Below are 22,278 nucleotides of genomic sequence, written 5' to 3' on the forward strand. Positions count from 1 at the left end.
GGTGGGGGGTCAGCACCCCTTCTGTAACTAAGCTGGGCCAGCACCCTGCAGGTGCAGGTAGGGGAAGTGAACTCTTCCCAGCGGTGGTGCCGCCCACGAGCTTCCGGTGGCTGAGACAGAAACAAAACCTGGCCTGGACTTGCGAGCATAGGTCGAAAGTGGACTGCCAGCGCCCTGTTCACAAAAAGGAGGGGCGAAAACACCACTAAGTGTACTATTTCTGTGGCTTCTCGAATGCTTTTCACCACAAACCCAAATTACAGTAGTTCCTTTATTAAACCTTGGTCAAATTACCTTAATGGGTGTGTGACCTCTGTGTAGTCTTGGGACCTTGACTGATGTCAACTCCACCCCCAAGGAGAGTATGGTTATAGTTAGGAATTCTCTGGAGAGAGTGGTTTCTCCGTTTTTAATCCACCCAAACCTGAAGCTGAGAGAGGCAGCTCTCCCCATCATCCTTCTCCAGTGGGGAGGCTTCCCTTCAGTTTACCTACAAGGAAAGGACTGTTACTTTTCTGAGGGTCCCAGACCTTGCAAATCTGTGAGCCGACCTCTGCTTTGGCAGGGGCCCTGTGTTCCATCGTGGAGTTCTTTAAAATTCTAGGAATAAGGCATGCAGCATTTCTTCACTTTTCCGGATTTACCCTTTTTCTTCATTCCTCAACTTAGAAGGGTTCCCTTCATTTCTGGCCCCTTCACCATAGACTTTAAGGTTTTCTTTTGCATTTGCAGTTTTGAACAATGTTTGGTGCTGTGTGTAGAAAGTTTCCTCTGCCTAGCTTGACCACCTTTTTCTGGAAAATGAAAGCCCAACAGCAATTCAGTTTTGTCTCTAAAGTATTCAGAAATCACAGGCCCCGTGGGATCCTATTTACTCCCGTTTCCTTGGACAAATTACGTGCTTTGTGCTCATGCACGAATAGTCCGCAGATTTTTGCCTCTGTCGCCTCTTCCGCCTGCGTGTCCTCTGCCACATATTCCCTTTGTCACAGAGATTAGAGCCTCCTGGGCTTTCCTTAGTCACCATGGCTACGTTTTTGTTTTTTTTTTTTTAATGGAGGTAAAATTGGTATAGGACATGATACTCATGCCGGGTGTAGGCCAGGGCTACTTCTAAATCACTTTTCTAAATGACACGAAAGAGGATCTTTAAAAAAACATAGATCTATAAAATATAGTTCTTTTTTTCTTTGTTAAAAAAAATATTTGGGTTAGATCCTGCAGCTGTCTGTGTGACTTGACACTTGGACTTTCCACCCTGTGTTAGAATGTATTCCTCCTCACGGACCCTGATTCAAACCTGCGACTGTCCCAGAACCGTCACGTGCTGTGTACAATGACGCTCCTGTCAGCTTCTCCACCCAGCCTTGTCCATCTCCGGGGACCCTCCACTGACTTCCTTTATCTTCCTGGTCACAGCCTCAAGTCTGTTTTGAGGAAGAGGGACTGGTGGGCACTCTAACAGCCCAGAAACGCACACAGCTCCTTGGAGAAATCTCCCATTGAGATCACATCCTCATGGGAGAACTGTGTCCCCCCCTCATGTCCTCTTTCTTCCAGTCCTCCTCTCAGAGCCAGAACAGCAGACCCATAGGTCTTAGGCTTGATGTATTAGTACTCTCTCCCCAAACTCTGAATCCTGAACCAGGGATGCAACCTAGGGGGCAGTTCTCTGTCATGTCCGGTGGCTGTGAGGATATGCACAGTGAAACTTCCATGTGATTTAGCTTTCGCTATATTTCCTAGTCCTCTCGAGTATTTTTTATTACCATCTACATTCTGAGTCGCTTCTAGCTACCGTCGAGTATTAACGTCTATGTTTTTCTAATACATTTATGTTTTGCTTACATTTTAGAGAACACTAATACAGATGACCTTGACTTCTACAATTTTTTTTAAGTAGGCTCCGCGCCCATTATGGGGCTCGAACTCACAACCCTGAGATGAAGAGTTGCTGCTCTACCAGCTGAGCCAGGCGCCCCGGATGCCTTCACCTGTAAACCAGCCTCAATCCTAAGTCACTCTTTCTCCTGTTATAGGCTCCCCTTGAATTGAGTTGTGTGACCAGTTATATTTTGCTGCCTTAGTATTCTAGACTCTTCCTGCTGGCGAGGACAAAGGACGGGTTGCTCCTGCCAGCTGTACGGCGCCGGATCTGTAGTAGCTGTTAGTGAAATCTGCTTCTTTCCTAATATCACTAAAATAATCATTCTGGGTTTGCAAACAGAATTCTCTTTACTACATTGAGGGAGATGATGCAAAGTTAATTCCATTAGTTTCCACGTTACATATGCAAAGAATACATGACCAGAATGCTGGATTCCCGAATTCTTGACATCACACATACTATGCTCATATTATCACAGATTGCTTTGGAGACATAGCTGCCAAGAGAAAAAACAAGATCATCAGTGGACAAACGGGAAAGTAGTGATAGCCGTTGTTGAGAATACTAAATTTGAACCCGACAAAGATATGAATATTCTTCCCAAATCAACTGGTCCTTTGGTCACTGAAGCTATTCTGAGATTTGGTTTTGATGCACAGATCTGACAGGTCTGCTGATTATGAATTGCAAGAGCAGCGATCCCAACCTGCTGAGAGAGCACTGCCAGAATTCGCACGATAATCTAGCAAATCAGAGACATTATTTAATAATGCTGAGGGGATATTTTTTAAAGATTTGTTTTATTCATTAGAGAGAGAGAGAGAGAGAGAGAGAGAGAGAGAGTGCTAGCGAGAGCAGGGGAGGGCCAGAAGGAGAAGGAGAAGCAGACTCTCTGCTGAGCAGAGAATCCGATGCAGGGCTCGATCCCAGGACCCCAAGATCATGACCTGAGCTGCATGCAGATGCTTAACCAACTGAGCCACCCAGGCGCCCTGAGAGACAATATTTTTATTTTAAAATAGGATTCTGCTCCCTTTGATTATGCCCGCCCTCTTCCGGGCGAATCCCTAAGAGGCCATGCCCCCTCCCCACGGGGGTGATGTAGAGCTTGTGGGGCATGGCCCTGTCAACCATTCTCATCATGTATTAATGAGGTGATACTCCTACCCCTCTTCTCCAGGAGTCCAGAACTGTCGGGGTAGAGTTCTGGTGACCATCCCTGCCTTGTACTAACCCAAGCAAAGGTGGTGCCTTTACCCCTCCCCTGCAAAGACTGAGTCGAGCCCTGTTGACCATTTCCTCCCTGCACTAAGATGAGTGGAGGTGGCCCTCCTTCCTCTTTCTCTTCAAGCACTGCAGAGACAAGTAATAGCTAAAAACTCCTCAAATGTGGTAAACCTACAGATTGAAAAAGCTGATCAAACGCAAGCAGGTTAAATTCAAGGAAATCTACATCAAAAACAATAAATTTCTGGAAACTAAAGACAGAAAATAACTTGAAATCAGCCTGAGAAAAATGACAGTTTTATCTATAGAAGAACAACACCTCTAATGACAGTGGATCTCTCACTGGATACCATAGAAACCAGAAGGAAATAACACAACATCTCCCAAACGCTGAAATAAGTTAATACACCAGTGAAGAGACCAATCTTGGCACAATGTGCATAAAAATCACGACCCAATTAGATGCTGTCTACAGGAAAACCACTTCAATTATAAGAAGTAGGCTGGAAATAAAATGAATGGAAAACAATGTCACATACAAACATTAATCAAGAGGGAGCAGGAATAGCTAAATTAATAACAGGTAAAGTAGACCTCACAGCAAAGAAAATTGCCAAGGATAAGGAGAGACATTACACAAACATAAGAGGGCCAACTAAGCAAGAAGTCGTAATACTAAACGTATACGTACCAAGTAACAGAGCTGCAAGATACATGAAATAAAAACTGATAGAATTTAAAGGAAAAAGATTCCACATTTATAGTCAGAAAATTCAACAATCTCCTCTCATAATTGATAGAACCACTAGATCAAAGGTCAGAAAGGGTACGAAGAACTGAAACAGATCATCAACAAAGCGATGCCATTGCTATTTCATCCGACAAGAGCAGGGTACACATTCAAACATTCACCAACATCCACTATGCCCCAGGTCATAAAGCCAAGTTCGACAGACATAGAAGGAAGAACATATGGAGTAGGCGCTCTATAATTGATTCAAACTAGAAATCAACAAGATAGTAATAAAATATCCAAACACTTGAAAAATAAACACACTTTTGAATAATCCATGGGTCTTTTCTCCTGAAACTAATATTACATTATATGTTGACTAACTGGAATTTAAATAAAAACTGGAAAATAATTAGTCAATCCATGGGTCAAAGGGGAAAAGGGAAATTAAAAAGTATATGGAGGGGCGCCTGGGTGGCTCAGTCGGTTAAGTGTCTGCCTTTGGCTCAGGTCATGATCCCAGGGCTCTGGGATTGAGTCCCTCTCCCTCTGCCACTCCCCCTGCTTGTGTTCTCTCTCTCTCTCTCTCTCTCTCTCTCTCTCAAATAAAAACTTTTAAAAAAAGTATATGAAACTAAGTGAAAATGAAAATACGATCAGTTGGAATTTGTAAGTTGCAGCCAAAGCAGTGCTTAGTGAGGAATTTAGAGCATCAGATGCTAATATTTAAAAAGAGAGGTCTTGAGATGCGTGGGTGACCAACTCTTAGTTTCGGCTCTGGTTGTGATGATATCAGGGTTGTTGGAGCAGGCCTGTGTTGGGCTCCACACTCAGGAGGGGGTCTGCTTGAGATTCTCTTTTTTTCTCCCTCTGCCCCTCCCATGGCTCACTCATGCACTCTCTCTCTCAAAAAAAAAAAAAAAAAAGTCTCAAAGCAATAATCTGAGTTTCTACCTCAAAAATTAGAAAACAAAATAAACCAAAGCAAGAAGGAAGAAAATAAAAGAGCAGAGATGAAACTAAGAAAAAAGACAAAAGAAAAGCTATTTATTTGAAAAGATAATTAAAAGTGATAAACCTCTATTAAGACTGACAAAGAGGGTCACCTGGGTGCCTCAGCTGGTTAAGCATCTGCCTTTGGCTCAGGTTATGATACCTGAGTCCCAGGATCGAGCCTCCCATCAGGTTCCCTGCTCAGAGGGCAGTCTGCTTCTCCCTCTGCCCCTCGTCCCACTCTCATGCTCTCCCTCTCTCTCTCAAATAAATAAAACCATATTATATATATATATATATATATGACAAACAAAGAAAAAAAAGACAAATTACCAGTGTTAGGAGTAAAGGAGTCGAAATCACCAGACTCTGCATATATGTAAAAGACTGAAAGAAACAAGTTACATGAAATGACTAATTCCTGGAAACCACGAACTACCAGAACTCAGCATAAAAGAGATCATCTGAATGGTGCTGTAACCATTAAAGAACTCATAGTTGGGGCACCTGGGTGGCTCAGTTGGTTGAGCATCTGTCTTCCACTCAGGTCTTGATCCCAGGGTCCTGGGATCCAGTCCTGAGTTGGGCTCCCTGCTTAGCGGGAAGTCTGCTTCTCCCTTTGCTCCTCCCCGCTACTTGTGCTCTCTCTCTCTCTCTCTTCCTCTCTCTCTCTCTCTCACTCACACACACACACTCGCATGCCCATGCTCTCTCTCAAATAAATAGAAACTTTAAAAAAAATTCTTAAAAAGAATTCACAGTTATGAAGTCCTGGGATCAAGCCCTGCATCGGGCTCCCTGCTCAGCAGGGAGTCTGCTTCTCCCTCTCCCTCTCTCCCTGCTCATGCATGCTCACTCTCTCTCTAATCAATAAAATCTTAAAAAGAAAAATCAATCACTGTAATTTGTCTTATTAACAATCTAAAAAGGAAAAATCATATGCTCATAGTAATTGACGCAGGAAAAGCATTGGCAAAATTAAACATCTATTGATGATAAAAACCCTCAGCAAACCAGGACTAGAATGGAACTTCCTCAACATAGTAAAGGGCAACTACGAGAACATACATTGATTATCATAATGGTGAAAGACCCAACACTTCCTATAAAAAGCAAGGATATCTGCTGTCCACTCCAATGTTGTTACTGAAGGTTATTATTATTATTAAGTAAACTCCACACTCAACGTGGGGCTTGAACTCACGATCCCAAGATTAAGGGCCTCATGCTCTACCAACTGAGCCAGCCAGGCACCCCTGCTATTGAAAGTTATATCCAATGCAATAAGTCAAGAACAAGGAATAAAAGACCTATGGATTGGAAAGCAAGGGGAGAAAAACTGTCTCTGTTGACAGATGACATGATTGTATACATGGAAAATCACAAAATATCTATAGACAATAAGAGCTATTTGAATAATAGTTTAGCAAGATCGCAGGATATAAAATTAGTATTTTAAAAGTCAATAATTTCTACATACTACTAGTGAAAAATTGAAAACTGAAGACATTACTGTTACAGCACTCAAACCACTAAATACTTAGGTAGAGTCTTACCAAATCTTTGCAAAATCTGTGCCTGAAAACTAGAACACTTGATAAAATAGGGAAGATGTAAATAAATTGAGAGACATAAGGTTCACTGATCGGAAGACTCAATTGTAAAGATGCCATTTTCTTCCCAGATTTGTAGACCCAATAGAATTCCAGTAGAAACTCCAGCAGAATTTTTTGTGTGTCCAACTAGGATTCTATTTTTTTTTAATTTAATCTCTATACCCAACTTGGGGCTCAAACTCATGACCCCGACCGAGATCAAGGTTGCACGCTCTTCTGACTGAGCCAGCCAGGAGCCCCTAATTCTATTTTTTTAATTCCCTTAAGTAACCTCCAAGACCAATGTGGGACTCAACCTCACCACCCCAAGATCAAGAGTCACATGCTTCACAGACTGAGCCAGCCAGGCGCCTCCCCGGCAGAATTTGTATAGACATTTACAAACTTATTCTAAAATATGTGTAGAAAAACAAAAAGCAAACATAAAATATGTAGAAAACAAGGGAACCAGAATAGCCAAAGTAATTTTGCAAAAGAAAAAAGTGGAGGACTCATATCATCAGATTTTAAAATTTCAATGAAGTTACACTTTCAAAGTAGTGTGTTATTATAGAAAGGATAGACACATTGGTCCTTGGAACAAAAGAATCTTGAAATTAACATACATACATTATATATATATATATAGAGAGAGAGAGAGAGAGAGAGAGAGAGAGAGAGAGTCAATTTTTGGCAAAGATGTAAAGGGAATTCAGTGGAGAAAGAATGGGTTTCCCCTCCCCCACAAATGGTGAATAAATACCTGTATTAAAAAAAAAAAAGACAGAAAAAAAAAAGGAAACCTTGATCTATATCTTATCCTATATAAAATTTAATTCAAAATGGATAACAGACTAAAACATAAAATCTCAAACTATACAATTTTTATAAAAACAAAGGGGAAAACCTTAGTGACCTTGGGTTAGGCAAAGATTTCTTAGATATAACATCCAGAGCCCAATCATTTTAGAAGAAAAGTTGGAGATTCACCAAAATAAGGACACCTGCTCTTTGAAAGACACTGTTAGAGTAGAAAGACAAACCACGAAGTGGGAGAAAATATTTGCAAATCCTTATCTCCTAAAAAATTTATATTCCGAATATATAAAGAACTATCAAAACTAGATATTAATAAACAACAACCCAACTAAAAAATGTACACAGTGCTTCACCAAAGAAGATACCTGGATGGCAAATAAGCAAATGAAAAGCCGCTTGACATCATCAGGGAAATACACAACACAACTCTAATAAGAGCACACTACACACGTATTAGAATGTAAACTAAATAAACAAAACCAGAACAAGACCAAGTGGGAATGCGAAAACGTATAGCCCCCTAGGAAAGGGTTTGGCAGTTTCTCATAAAATCAAACATCGTGTGCCCCGACAGTTCCACTCGTAGGTAAATACGAAAACATGTTCATCCCAAGCTAGAATCAACATAAATGACCCTCAGCTGGTGAGCTGATGGACCGGGGCCCAGCTACACGACAGGGCACTGACCACTCAGCGGCAAAAGGGAGGGCGCTCCCCATACACTCGACAAGGGTGAATCTCAGAACCACCACGCACACTGAAAGAAGCGAGACACAAAAGGAATATGTACTGTCTAATTCCATTTACATAAAAGTTTAGAAAATTTAAACTAATCAATAAGGACAGAAAGCAGATCAGTGGTTGCCTGGTGTGGGGATGGAAGGAGGGACAGCCTGCAATGGAGCCTAAGAAAACTTTGGGGATGATGGAAATATTCTGCGGTTTGAGTGTACTTCTGATTAAAAAGACTACGGTTCTGTCAAAACTCAGACTGTGCTGGATAACTGGATTCTATTTGGGGAAGACTAAATTTCTTTGCATTGTTAAAAAATTAGACAGATAAAACCATAATGCTACATAGTTTGGACCATGTGATATGAAGGGGAAGTATTTAAAATTATTGAGAGGCGCCTGGGTGGCTCAGCTGGTCAAGCATCCTGACTCTTGATTTCAGTTCAGGTCCTGATCTCAGGGTCAAGATCAAGCTCTGAGCCTGGCTCCCCTGTCAGTGGGGAGTCTACTTCTCTCTCTCTCTCTCTCTCTCTCTCTCTCTCTCTCACACACACACCCCCCTCCTTTCGCCCCTCCCCCTACTCGTGCTCTCTAAAATAAACGAATCTCAAAAAAATTTTTTTTAATTATTGAAAGGAGAAAAGCATTTATGACTTAGAGTAGGCTAAGATTTTTTTTTTAAGATTTTATTTATTTATTTGACAGAGAGAGAGACAGCCAGCGAGAGAGGGAACACAAGCAGGGGGAGTGGGAGAGGAAGAAGCAGGCTCATAGTGGAGGAGCCTGATGTGGGGCTCGATCCCGGAACGCCGGGATCACGCCCTGAGCCGAAGGCAGACGCTTAACCGCTGTGCCACCCAGGCGCCCGTAGAGTAGGCTAAGATTTATTAGATATGATAAAGAGCAAAAAATAAAATCTGCTAAGTATAATTATATATCAGTTATATACGATTAAAAATTTTTTTGCCTCCAGAACCCTGGAAATAATTTATCCGAACATAGAGATCTAGATTACAGCTGCACAATACTCCATGATGTGGATATGTCATAGTAATTTAAACAATCTCTTATGTTTAGGCAGTTAGAGAGTTTCCAGCATTTGGCAATCACAACTCATGTTGCAATAAACAGCCAACGAATTTCTAATTGGTGGAGGTTGACTGTCAAATTCCTGCTAGTGGTACCGGCAGCTTGAAGAATACATATTTTGTATTTTGTTAGATCTTGCCAAAAGGTAAACATTATAAGGACAAGCCAGGACGTATATAAAGGACAAGACCTCTATGGATACTATGGAAAATCTCAAGAAAAACAATGAAGGCAAGCAATCTACAAGAAAACTAAAATGGAGATAAAAACAGCTCACTAAAGAAGCACTCCGGGGGCAGCCAGGTGGCTCAGTCGGTTAAGCGTCTGCCTTCGGCTCAGGTCATGATCCCGGGGTCCTGGTGTGGAGCCCCGCATCGGGCTCCCTGCTCAGTGGGGAACCTGCTTCTCCCTCTGCCTCTGCCCCCTTGCTCATGCTCTCTCTCTCAGATAAATAAAATTGTAAAAAAGAAGAAAGAAAGAAAGAAAGAAAGAAAGAAAGAAAGAAAGAAAGAAAGAAAGAAAGAAAAAAGAAAAGAAAAAAGAAAAGCGACCCAAATGACTAATGAACTCAAAAAAAGGTATAAACCTTGCAAGTAGAGACAGGATATTGAGGATAGAAATGTTCCATATTCTGCTGTGGGCAAACAAGTGGGGGCCCTTTTGGAAAGCCTTTTGAAATGTACTGCAAGGGCCGTGAACATATTCCAAGGACTAGCAATTCTCTTTTTGGACATAAGTTTGTTTATGGAGATATATATATATATCTCCTCAAAAAAATTTTTTTTTAAAAACCTCACTTATTATCCCTTCATTTTTTTATATGGAAATTTGCAATCTTTAAGGAAAGGTCAGGTCACAAAGCAGGGCTTACCAGCTCGGCGCCGGGTCATTCCCCACGTGCTCCAGGTGACAGCAGCTCTTGAGGTGCGGGTAACGGCCTTCCTCGTCCCACATGTACAGATGCAGAGAGTCATCCGTGGAGGTGGTGAGGACGTGCACCGGATCCTTCAAAGGACACCCGGGGTGAGTGGCCCAGAGTCCAAGCAAAGAGCGGCGGGCGGGGAGGCTCATACCTACCACCCACAAGTTGCCGATGGTCCTCTGGTGGTCCTCAAATCGTTGCAGCAGGTGGCCACTGATGGTGAAGAGGAATAAGGACGGCCCACTCTCGAAGACAACCGTATTTCCGTCCCCGACGCCCATCCAGATAGGACTCTCCATATGAAGCGGCAACAGGAAAGTTGCAATCTGGCGGGCTGTGTTTGTGTGAAACACACACGCACGTGCAGGCAAACTGCGGATCCTTTAGCCAGCAGGAGAGCTTTACACCGAGTGAAAACACTCTCTGCTTTCATGGGACCTCAGTCTGGTGAGGAAAACGAAGGGTAGGCCAGCGACAAATACACGGCACAGACCACGGTAACGGGTGCCCGGACCCAGGAGCGGGCGGGGCGGTGGACGGGAACAGCTCAGGCATGGAGGAGGCATTGGGATCCACGCCGTAAGGCAGGATGGGAATCTAGACAGACCTGCCCAAGAGCGGGGTGGAGTGGAGTGGAGGTCAGAGCACGGGCGTGAGAGGCACGCAGGCAGGGGTTAGCCCCCAGCTAAAGAAATCCCCCACCCCCTTTCCGCAGAGTTATAGCTCCCAAACAATGCACACGTGGAAGGGACTAGAAACCGTGTCTCTGATGTGGCACAGCCTACCCTGCATGTCTGTTCGGTCCCCCATCCTCTTAGCCATTAGCTCAAAGGTGGTAAATCCCGTCTTCTTGCAAGAGCCTCTTCGGTACATCACCGTGATCCTGCTTGTCCTCCTTGGGGCCCAGCAGGCTCTGCAGCATGATGAAAACGGGATGGAGAGCGACAGAGGGCTTTTGCCTTCTGACGGTTTCAGCAAGCTCTCTGTGAGAAACACCTATGGAGAGATTATTGCACATGTAGTCGGGTGAAAGGAGAATTTACAGCACGTCAGGACAGGAGCGACTCCAGAAAAGCCTCCTTAAAAGTCCTGGTTTTCTGGGACGCCTGACTGGCTCAGTCAGTAGAGCATGTGACTCTTGATCTCAGGGTCATGAGTTCAAGCCCTACATTGGGCATGGAGCCTACTTAAACAAAACAAAACAAAACAAAAATCCTTGCTTTGTAGCCAAAGCTTTATTCTGAATCTTAGGAACACTGAGTATTCCCTGCTTGTCATCTGACATCCAAGGACTGTCTTCCTCTCCTGCCTGTCACGGTCACGCCTAGAGCAAAGTCCCCAAAGCTGCTCTTCTGGCATGCCGCGGAGTTAGAAAGTCATCTGGCCACATTGGAACCCAGATCAAGCTGCCATTGGTTGGATAGATTTTTCCCTTCTTGGAGAACTGGTCGAGGGCTGTTTGGCTTTCACTGACTCCTCTCAGCTCCTTGCTCTCTGGTGTGTGGTCCACGCACACCACTGGTAAAAATGGCGGACTCAAGGGCCACAGACTTTCTCAGAGGGACATTCGGAGGCTGTTACATTCTTATTTACTTCCAGACTTTTGTCCCTTCCAGCCAAGGTAGATAAACGTAAAGTAAGGAAAGCTAAAATGAGCAAGGTTACCAAAGATCCTGCTTTCTTTTTTTTTTTTTAAAGATTTTATTTATTTATCTGACAGAGATAGAGACAGCCAGCGAGAGAGGGAACACAAGCAGGGGGAGTGGGAGAGGAAGAAGCAGGCTCACAGCGGAAGAGCTCGATGTGGGGCTCGATCCCACAACGCGGGGATCACGCCCTGAGCCGAAGGCAGATGCCCAACCGCTGTGCCACCCAGGCGCCCAAGATCCTGCTTTCTTGAGAGCTCTCTCACCTCCTCTAGCTCTTTGGCTGATTCAGGCTTCATGAGCAAATTTTCATTAACAAACTTTTTTTTTTTAAGGTTTTATTTATTCATTGGACAGAGAGAGAGACAGCCAGTGAGACAGGGAACACAAGCAGGAGGAGTGGGAGAGAAAGAAGCAGGCTCCCAGTGGAAGAGCCTGATGTGGGGCTTGATCCCAGAACTCCAGGATCATGCCCTGAGCCGAAGGCAGATGCTTAACGACTGAGCCACCCAGGAGCCCCAACAAACTTTTTTTTTTCTTGCAACTTGATACTATCACTTCAAAGAACATTATTTCTTGGCTACAAAAATGGATTTTACATGTGATATGGCTTTTGAGATGAGGGAGCACCCTGTGCGATCCTCCCTGAGTTCTGCAGGTTCTCCAACACTTCCTGAACCCCACCTTCCTAATGTTGACCCTCTCCTCCCAAAGTTAAGGCGCAGAGCAACACCTACCACGGGCAAGATATTCTGATGTGTCCCAGATGCAAAGATCCATTTCTTGTCGGGAGAGCAGTGTAGGAGGTCAACACTATATTTAAATGCATTGACTTTAGAGACACCCCTTAGCTCAGGCACTGTCAGTGTGTAGATGTCGCCTTCAGCGTTGCCTACCTGAAACCAAAGCACCACCACCACGTCAACGGAAGGAGACAGGAAATCCGAGAGCACACAGAAGGCAGCACTGTCAGCTAACACACTATGGTTTCTTCGATCCCCCAGTGGAGGTGACAAGCTGTCTCAGCATCGTGAGAATGATCCCAAGGAATAAAACTTTCTAAGCCTCAAAGCACTCTTCTCAAGAATAGTCACTTATAGCACATCGACACTATTTTTCCCCCCTCAATGTCTTCCCAAACCCACAGCTCTCTCTTCATAATCCCTGTCCAAGGTCAAGTACTGTATAATACACATTTGAAAGAAGAGACATAGATAGGAAATCATTCAGGGACACTTTTTTTTTCTTTTCTGGAAGAATGACTAGGGAAATGTACTTGTGGTAGAGCAAAGGCCAAGATGGTAGCGAGGTTTATAGGGCCAACATTCATGGGTATGTTTGGACTCTCAGGGTATGTGGTAGGGATGACTCCAGGAAGATAGACAGTGATGTGACAGTCATGGGGCCATAACATCTGTCAAGGCAGCAGGCATTTTGTTTTGTGGGCCCTCTCTAGGAGCAGTGCTCACTTACCATCAGGAATGGGCCATCATTTGTGAGACAGATTTCCAAGGAAAAACAGGTCCAAGGCATGGTGAGAGTAGCCAGGGCATCCTCATCCTGACAATTCCACACTTTGACAGTTCCCTCCAAATCCACAGTGAACGCAAGATGCATTTGAGGGAGGGTCGCCAGACGCATGATACTAGACTGCTGGACTGGGCTGGACCAGATCATGGTGCCCTAGAGAATGAGAGGAACACAAGGAACTCTTCACACCTACTGGGCTTTCTTTTTGCCAGTGTTTATTTGGAACTCTCCTCCAAATCAGATCCATTTCTCGCTTCTGGGAAAGAATAAGAAAATTCTAAACATCTCAATTATTTGAGGGGTAGTGAACACAAAAGGAACAACGCAGTATATTCAAAGGGAAGATCTCACTATGTGGTGGGCATAAAGAACAATCAGGCCTCTGGGCTCAAGTCAGTTCTGCCTCTTACTAAAGGTGTTACAACCAGCAAGTTACTTACCATTGTGGCTTCTTACAGGGCTGTTGTATTACATTTCACAGCACATGAAAGATTCTTAGAATTCTGCCTAGGGATGCCAGGGTGGCGCAGTTGGTTAGGCGTCTAACTGGGTTTCAACTCAGGTCGTGATCTCAGGGTTGTGAGATTGAGCCCCTCGTCAGGCTCCATGTTCGGTGCAGAGTCTGCTTGGATTTCTGTCTCCCTCTCCCTTCCCTCCCAAGTAAATAAATATGTCTTTAAAAAAAGAAAAAAGAATTCTGCCTCGTCAACAGTTGGAATTCAAAGAATATCAACTCTCTTAATTGTTACTCCATCATCAATCTTGTACATTGCCAATAACACAGAAGAAACCGTTTCCCTTCTAGATTTTCTTTAACCTTTAAAAAATTGTGAAGCATATCATACAAAAAGAACACAAAAATAAATGCGAAATTTAGTTATTACACATTGATAATAACTACTTCTAAGCCCACTTGTACTTGCTCTATTAACTTCCCCACACCCCCCAAACGTAATCACCAATTTGATTTGTAACGCTTAACAGGTTGCCTGTGTAGTGTTATCTATTGTTGTGCAATAAATCATCTCCAGATTGAGTGGCTTAAAATCAAAACCACAATGAAATATCACCTCACACCTGTCAGAGTGGCTAAAATAAAAAATGCAACAACCAACAAGTGTCCGCAAGGGTGCAGAGAAAAAGGAACCCTTGTGCCCTGTTGGTGAGAATGCAAACTGGGGCAGCCACTGTGGAAAACAGTATGAAGTTTCAAAAAATTAAAACTAGAACTACCACATGGTCCAGCAAGTCCACTACTGGGTATTTAGCTGAAAAAAAGGAAAACACTAATTTGAAAAGACAGGAGCATCCTTATGTCCATTGCAGCATTATTTACAATAGCCAAGACATGGAAGCAACTCAAATGTCCATTGATAGATGAATGGATAAAGAAGATTGGTATGTACGTACGTACACACGCACACACACACACACACGCACACACACACACGCACACACGCACAATGGAATATTACTTGGCCATGAAAAAGAATGAAATCTTGCCATTTTTGCAACAATATGGATGGATCTAGAGGGTATAATGCTAAGTGAAATAAGTCAGAGAAAAGCAAAGACCATATGATTTCACTCATCTGCGGAATTTAAGAAACAGAAAAGAGACAAACCAAAAAAACAAACTCAACTATAGAGAACAGTTACCAGAGGGGAGGCGATGGGTGACAGGGAAACAGGTGACGGGGATTAAGGAGTGCACTTGTCATGAGGAGCACCAGGTGATGTAAAGAAGTGCTGAATCACTATATTGTACGCCTGAAGCTAATATAATGCTGTATGTTAACTATACTGGAGTTTTTTTAAATAAGCAAAATAAATAAAAATAAACCCTCTCCAAAAAAACTGTGTGGTTAAAAGAAAAGTTTTTGTTATCTCAGTTTCTGTTAGAAATTCAGGTACAGCTTGGCCAGGTGGTTGTGGCTCAGGGTCTCTTATGAATTGAAGTCGGCTTCACGAGGAGGAGGCTCAAGATGGTTGACTCATACGGCTGGCAAGTTGGTGCTGGCTACCCGCAGCCCTCAGTACTTCACCACACAGACCTTCCCTGTAGGGTCTCTTAGGGTCCTCATAACACTGTGGCTGGCTTTCTGGGAGCCAATGACTCGAGAGAGGAAGTGTATTTTACGACATAGCTTCAGAAGTCACGCACCATCATTTCCACGATGTCCAATTGGTTACAAAGGTCAGCCCTATTCAGTGTGGGAGTGGACTATCTAGGATCACGAATAGGGGACAAGGAAGACTGAGGCCATCTTCAAGACTGGCTGATACACTCCACCCTGCAGTCCCTAATGACTCACCTCCCTCCCACATACAAAATACACTCACCATCTCCCATGCCCCCAAATATCTCACCATTACAGCAACATCGCAAAATCCAAGATTTCATTGTTTAATGACATGAGGCTCGTTAGATCCAGTTCATCTTGATGTGAAAACCTCAGAACTAAGTATACAAGTTGTCTGACCCCCATCCCCAAAATACAAGGATAGGAGATTATAACATAGATAACATTATAGACACTTTCATCCAAAAAAAGGGAAAATGGAGGTAGAGGGGTGGGCATCACTGCTACGCAGAATATTTGAGATCCAACAGAGAACGTGCTGTAATATGTTGATCAGGATTCAACGCCTGGGAAAGATTCTTCAGGACTCCTGGCTCCACTTTCTAGGCTCTTAGTTCTGCCCTGTCTGTATATGGTGGCCCAATTTTGTAGCTGAATAGTTTCACAGGCTGCTTCTTCCTTGTAAAAGTTCAAGATTCAAAGTCCTCTTTTCCTGTTGTGATATTTCAACCCCTTTAAATTCAAGCTGGCAGCATTTCAGCCAGTATGATTCCCTTGAACTTAGTGGGTCTCTGAGAAACTTACTGGAGTTGGTGTCATTAGACAAGAGCCACATCCACAAGTCTTTGGGATAAATCCCAGGGGCTGCTGAGGACAAGGCCTTAAACTTTGAGGTCCATTGCTTGACTAACAGTTCTGAGGCACCCCCTTAGATCGTTCTGTGGTCTGTAAAGAATTCCGCAGTCCCTCCTTTGGCTTCACCTTTATAGAATGGTTTATTGACGCTGCTCTGGGTTGATCTTGCTTGGAGCCTACATCTTAAATTTTTGCATCATTTGCCATCTTGAAAGGCTACAATTTTTCAGAACCAGCGATCCTTGGCTCTCTTTTATCTAACGGTCATTTTATCCTCTCCCTCTTCTTCCAATAGCCTTGTTTACATTTTCCTTTAAGTCTTTACAGCCTCATGACAGGCCCCTGGGTTTCTGCTAGGTCTCCTCAAAGTCCCAAACTCTCTTCAGAATTTTTCCAGCTTCTTCCCACTGCCTGGTTTCAAAGCTTCTTCCACATCTTAAATTTTAAGGAAAGTGATACGAAAAGCGGTTATCTGTTGCTGCCTAAAAAAATGCTAGAGCAGCTCGGAGCAATAAACATTTCTCTCACACAGCTTCTGTTGGTTGAAAATTCAGGAGACGAGTCACTGAGTGGCTCTGGTTTCGGGTTCTTCATCTGGTTTCCGCGTGTTGACTGGGGACACAATAATCCGAAGGACTGAAGGTTAGCTTCCAAGGTGGTTTGCTCGCATAACTGCAAAGATGGTGTTGGCTGTTGGCAGAAGGCCTGAGATCTTTGCCAAGTGGACCATCCACTGGGCTGCTGGGATGTCCTCAGGGACATGGTGACTGGTTTCCCCCGGAGCAACTTATCCAAGAGAGTACCGTTCTGATTTTCTCAGCTTTTAGTGAAATGTAATTGACATATAACATTGTGTAACTTTAGGAGTCCCTTCTAGATTTTTTTCATCATTCTCCTGCCGCCTCATATATTCATAAAGGGTTTATTTATCCTACTTCAGAAGACCCAATGTGAAGAAGTGTCATTGTATACTTTCCATAGGGAGAGGAGAAAAATGCAAACAGAGAAAACCAAGAAAATACAATAACTTGGGATCCACTTTGGGGTCTTCCAATTCCCCATCTAGTGATTTTTGCACCACATTTATTGGTCCTGATGTAGAAGACCTCTGTCTGCCTTGGAAGTGATCGGTGTTAGAGACCACTTTCTGAAAAAGCCAACGTAACAAATGCCAACAGTTGACAGAGAGGCAGAATAGGTCACGAAGAGGTACAACACCCTGAGTTTATTTCACAGCCATTCCACGTTACCAATAGAAAACAAGTCCTTGTACAAATGTATAGATACAAATACACATTAGGGACGCCTGGGTGGCTCAGTCGGTTAAGTGTCTGCCTTCGGCTCAGGTCAGGATCCCAGGGTCCTGGGCTCGAGTCCCCCATCTGGCTCACTGCTCAGAGGGGAGGCTGCCTCTCCCCCTGCCTGCCTCTCCCCCTGCCTGTGTGCCCATGCGCTCACACTCTGACAAATAAAATCTTAAAAAAAAAAAAAAAGAACTACACATTAAAAAGTGCGTTTTGTGTGTGTCTACAGTCTAAACGGAAAGGTCACAGATTACCAATGAGAAGACCGGATTTGAGACTCTGTTTCTGTCACCGATTCCAAGTGCCATCCCCCCAGCACTTGTTGCCCGTGTGGCACAGGATGGACAAGGGGAGGCATTACTTGTGCTCCTCACTGGCCAGACTCACCTCCTGCACGTCCCAGGCATAAAGCTTGTGCTTTGACGACACCGTACAAAGGACGGACTTCTCCTGTGCACCCACTGTGTGGCCACATCCTGACAGATAAGCCATAGGTCCTAAGATTCCTGGAAGGAAACACAGGCAATACTGGGCCACCAGATAGTGGAGGGATGGTCCAATCGAATAAAGAGGACTCTGGAAAGATAACTACGCTTTCCTGCACCCTCTTAGGACCGTTTGGGAAACAGCTATGGCGAAGAGAAGCAGCTGGCTGCAGAGTCATCCAGACATGGGTTCCCACGGCGGACGGGCCACTGGGGAGACACTGGCCGGCTTGCTTTCCCTCCTTCGTTTCAGTTTCCCTAACGGGTAAAATGGGGATAAAGAGGGCTCCATCGGAGAACTGTTCTGAGTTTTAAAAGAGGCGCTAGGGATAAAGTGAAGGGCAGAAGCCTTGTTACTCCAGGTTCCTTTTTGTTTAACATTTTTATTCTAGGAGGGACGGGAAGACTTGGGAGAAAGGGAGACACGGGGCCTGATTTTATTTCCTGAAGAGATCACTCTGGTCTCTCCGTGCACCGTGGGGGACAAGAGAAGACACAGGCCGACCGCGACCTCTACCACAGCAACCCAGCGCCAGAAGCTGTCATTTTCTTTCTCTTCACTGAATGAAGACACAGGGGGGAAAATAGTGCATTTCTTTCTTTTTTTTTTTTTAATGATTTTTTATTATATTATCTTAGTCACCATACGAAAATAGTGCATTTCTTAAAACCCGTTTGTCACGTTCTTCCCGGGTGCCCCATCCCCGTACCCAGGTTCCCGCTCGCTTCTCTGAAGAGAAAGTCCTCTGGCTTCACGGCCGCCATCCGGTGCTCCAGCTTCGTTTGTTGGAGGAAGAGCCGCTTCCAGGTCTGTGAGCCCAGGCACCCGGAGAAGTTGCAGAGGCTCCATTTCTTCAGACACAGGCTTCTGGAAACAGAGTCATCGGCCCCCCAGGCTGCCCCTGGTCAGTTGGCCTCCCCAGTAGCCCTGGTCTCCTGAACCTTTCCTCGCTGTGAGCCTCACTCGTGCCTCTCCCCACGCAGCCCTGCACGAGCCGCCTCGGTACACACTCGGAGGTCCGCGGCCTCCCACGAGAAACACCTGCCTTCCCACCGGACCCTGCCCCGGCTCACCTCCACAGCTGGTCGTTCTCCGCCACCCTGTTCCAGCCCTGAGGGAGAGGAAGGAAGAGGGCAGCGGGCAGTCACTACCCAAACGTTGGCTCCTCCTCTGCTCTCCTGTGCTCGGGGAGCAAGGCCTTCCTCGGTTCACCGGCCGCCAGCCGGGCTCTCAAAGCCCTCCCGGTCTGGGGGGACCCCGACACGGTAGCCGCAGAGGCCCATCTCTGCTAAGACAGGTGCTCGGAATTCTTGCAGGAGAAACGTGGGTTTCCCGGGCCTTGAAACGGGAGCCGCAAGGACCCTTTCGTCAGCACAGAGACGCTGTACACTCCTTTGTCCTTTTTCGTTTAACCAAACATGAGGCCCTCAGAGCGAAGGACGCGAACTCCCCAACACCCAGTGCATCAGTCCGCTGTCCTGCGACCTGGTCAGGAGCGGCCGCTGCAAGCCAGGGAGCTGGGTCTGTGGGCGCTGAGTGAACGGGCCAGAACACGGTAAATGTAAGCGGTGAGGCAGCCTGCGGGGGTCTGAGGGTGGGGTCTCCTAGATCCCGACGCGGAGGGGCTGAGCGGAGAGGGGTCTGTGCGACACTCGTGGAGGGGTGGGGGTAGGACCCCACAGAGAGCAGATTGTGGGGAGCATTTACCCTGTTCACTTGGGAAGCCTGGAGCAAGCTGAACGCGTCCAGGAAGGAGAAGATCTTCAACAGCGGCACATCCGGCACTTGGAGCTCCATCCTGCGCCGGCCGAACCTGCATCCTGCCTCCACTCCAGGTGCTCGGAATTTAAAGGCTGCGCCCTTCCCCGGGGTCGGATCCACGCAGCCGAGGGCCTCCCTCCCAGCCCTTGCTTGTTAGTGCTCATTGTTCAAACGTGTTCCACAGGACCTTCTTCAGTGCTGGGAACTGAGAGCGCCGGATCTGGGGCTGCTCTAGGTGCTGATGAACTTGTCGCCAACCTAGGAAATTGTCACTGACACGCTCACATTCATCCAATTCAAGTCTCTGTGTGACACCCTTTAGGTTCCAAATCACCGGTGTAGGGAGTCAGCCTGGCACTTTTTAGAAAAGATTTTGTTTATTAGAGAGAGAGAAAGAGAGAGAGAGAGAGCACTAGCAGGGGGAGCAGCAGGTAGAGGGAGAAGCAGGCTCCCCGCTGAGCAGAGAGCCCAATGCGGGACTCGATCTCAGGACCCGGAGATCAGGACCTGAGTTGAAGGCAGACGTTGAACGGACTGAGCCACCCAGATGCCCGCTTGGCATGTTTATATGTCTATTTGGGGACATGGAATCCGCTGGCAGGGCCTTTCTCCTAGCACCAGCGCAGCCCCTGTGTGTCCACCTGTGTGCATTCCACTTCCTGGCGGAAGGAGAAAGCATGGGCCACGCAGACTTCCCCACAGAGGCCCATGCCGAGGACACAGGGCCTGCCCGAGATGGTTGCCACAGCTGGCGCCTCTCTCTCGTGACCCGATGTCAAGTTCTTCCAAGAACTTGACAACCGATTCCAGTATTTTCAGTGGCGACGACCCCTTCTGTTGCCTCCAGCCGGAACCGCCGTAGTGGGTCTTGGAAGCCCCGTTTTCCCTACAACGTTATCTACTCCATTATCAGAAACCATACTGGGCTGTTCAGGGATAAATATCCCTTCCTCAGAATTTGCAGTGGAAAACTTTCACATTGACAGGCCCAGCAAGTACAAACCTGACAACTATGGGAGGACACCTTTTTCATTCTGTTGAATTAGGTTCATAGGAAACTGGTTTGAAGAGAATGTGGTTTAAAGAGAAAGAAATTGTCACAAAGAAAAAAAAAATTCTGGTTTCAAGAGAGATAAAGGGGGTCTTCCAGTATCTTTCATATCAGTAATTCTAGTCCTTTCTAAGTCAGTTTCCCTGAACGATGCCATTTTACTAATCACAATATTAAAATCTGTTTTTTGGTTTCCCTAATTCAAATTACGTAAGCTCTTGACTGCCTATTCCTATTCACTACCTTTAATACCAACAAAAATGAATGTTCAAATTTATTAGACCTTGAAATACATCCTAAACTTTTCTTCAAGTATATTCATGTATGGGCAAATAACACATGGGACCGCACACCTGTCAGAATGCCTAAAATAAAAACACAAGAAACAGCAAGTGTCGGCAAGGATATGGAGAAAGGGGAACCCTCGTGCGCTGCTCGTGGGAATGCAGAGCGGGGCAGCCATTGTGGAAAACAGCATGAAGCTTCCTCAAAAAATTAAAAATAGAATTACCGCATGGTCCAGTAATTCTACTAATTCAAAAAGATAGGTGCACCCCTATGTTTACTGCAGCATTATTTACAATAGCCAAATTATGGAAGCAGCCCGAGTGTCCACTGATAGACAAATAAAGAAGATATGTATATATGCATATATATACGGAATACACGCACGCACACACACAGGAATATTACTTGGCTGTAAAAAAGAATGAAATCTTGCCATCTGCCACAACATGGATGGATCTAGAGGGTATAATGCTAAGCGAAATAAGTCGGAGAAAGACAAATACCACATGATTTCACTCATACGTGGAATTTAAGAAACAAAACAAATGAACAAAGGAAAAAAGACACAAAAACAGAGAGAATAAACTGATGGTTACCAGAGGGGAGGTGGGTGGCGGGATGGGTGAAATAGGTGAAGGGGATCAAGAGGGCACTTATCATGATGGGCACTGAGTAATGTTTAGAATTGTTGAATGAGTATAACGCACACCTGAAACTAATCTAACACTGTATGTTAATTATACTGGAATTTTTTTTAAAAATATTTATTTGTCAGAGAGAGGGAGCACAAGCAGGGGAAGCCGCAGGCAGAGGGAGAAGCAGACTCCCCACTGAGCGGTGAGCCCAACTCAGGACTGGATCCCAGGACCTTGGGTTCATGACCTGAGCTGAAGGCAGACACGCAACCAACTGAACCGCCCAGGCGCGCCACTACTGGATTTTTTTTAAGCCTCAAATTCAGAAAATTCCTAAAGAAAAGCAAAAAGTAACTAAATATCTACAGCACTAGTGGGAAAAATCTTAAGTTTCCCAGAATGAGTTATAGTTACATACATAGTGAATATATACATACAGTATATCGTGTACATACCTCTGTACACAAATGATCTGAATATTATTATGTCAGTTAGATGTCCCCAAAGGCACTCAATTCTAATAATCCTTTGTCTTACCCTCTCTAAAGCCTGTCCAATGCAGAATCAATAAAAGGACAAAATACCCACAATACAAAACGCACGGGACTGGAATTTGGCGATAAGCTTCCTTCCAGCTCTC

General features: G+C 45.0%; 1 protein-coding gene across 1 annotated transcript; it reads right to left on the reverse strand.

Annotated features, from left to right (window-relative positions):
• Positions 1 to 1,034: 1,034 nt before the first annotated feature.
• Positions 1,035 to 19,705, reverse strand: FBXW12 (F-box and WD repeat domain containing 12). Its single transcript, XM_045778375.2, has 10 exons — positions 19,611 to 19,705; positions 18,977 to 19,014; positions 18,613 to 18,770; positions 17,805 to 17,923; positions 13,118 to 13,327; positions 12,382 to 12,540; positions 10,784 to 10,994; positions 10,154 to 10,332; positions 9,948 to 10,081; positions 1,035 to 2,384 (listed from the first exon to the last, which is right to left on the reverse strand). The coding sequence occupies exons 1-10, from the start codon at positions 19,698 to 19,700 to the stop codon at positions 2,285 to 2,287; spliced, it is 1,398 nt and encodes a 465-aa protein (XP_045634331.1). The 5' UTR covers positions 19,701 to 19,705; the 3' UTR covers positions 1,035 to 2,284.
• Positions 19,706 to 22,278: the final 2,573 nt, after the last annotated feature.

The sequence above is a fragment of the Ursus americanus genome, chromosome 14, assembly GCF_024610735.1.
Source record: "Ursus americanus isolate L20-20 chromosome 14, mUrsAme1.1.p, whole genome shotgun sequence".
Lineage (NCBI taxonomy): Eukaryota > Metazoa > Chordata > Mammalia > Carnivora > Ursidae > Ursus > Ursus americanus.

What these genes read in the sequence shown, in the direction of transcription:
- FBXW12 (XM_045778375.2), bottom strand. Translation starts at nt 19,700, where the DNA reads ATGGAGCTCCAAGTGCCGGATGTGCCGCTGTTGAAGATCTTCTCCTTC. An exon ending in AGGCTTCCCAAGTGAACAGG is followed by an intron (nt 19,015 to 19,610) that starts GTAAATGCTCCC and finishes CCTCTCCCTCAG; the next exon opens with GGCTGGAACAGGGTGGCGGA. An exon ending in ATGCCTGGGACGTGCAGGAG is followed by an intron (nt 13,328 to 17,804) that starts GTGAGTCTGGCC and finishes CTCATTCTCTAG; the next exon opens with GGCACCATGATCTGGTCCAG.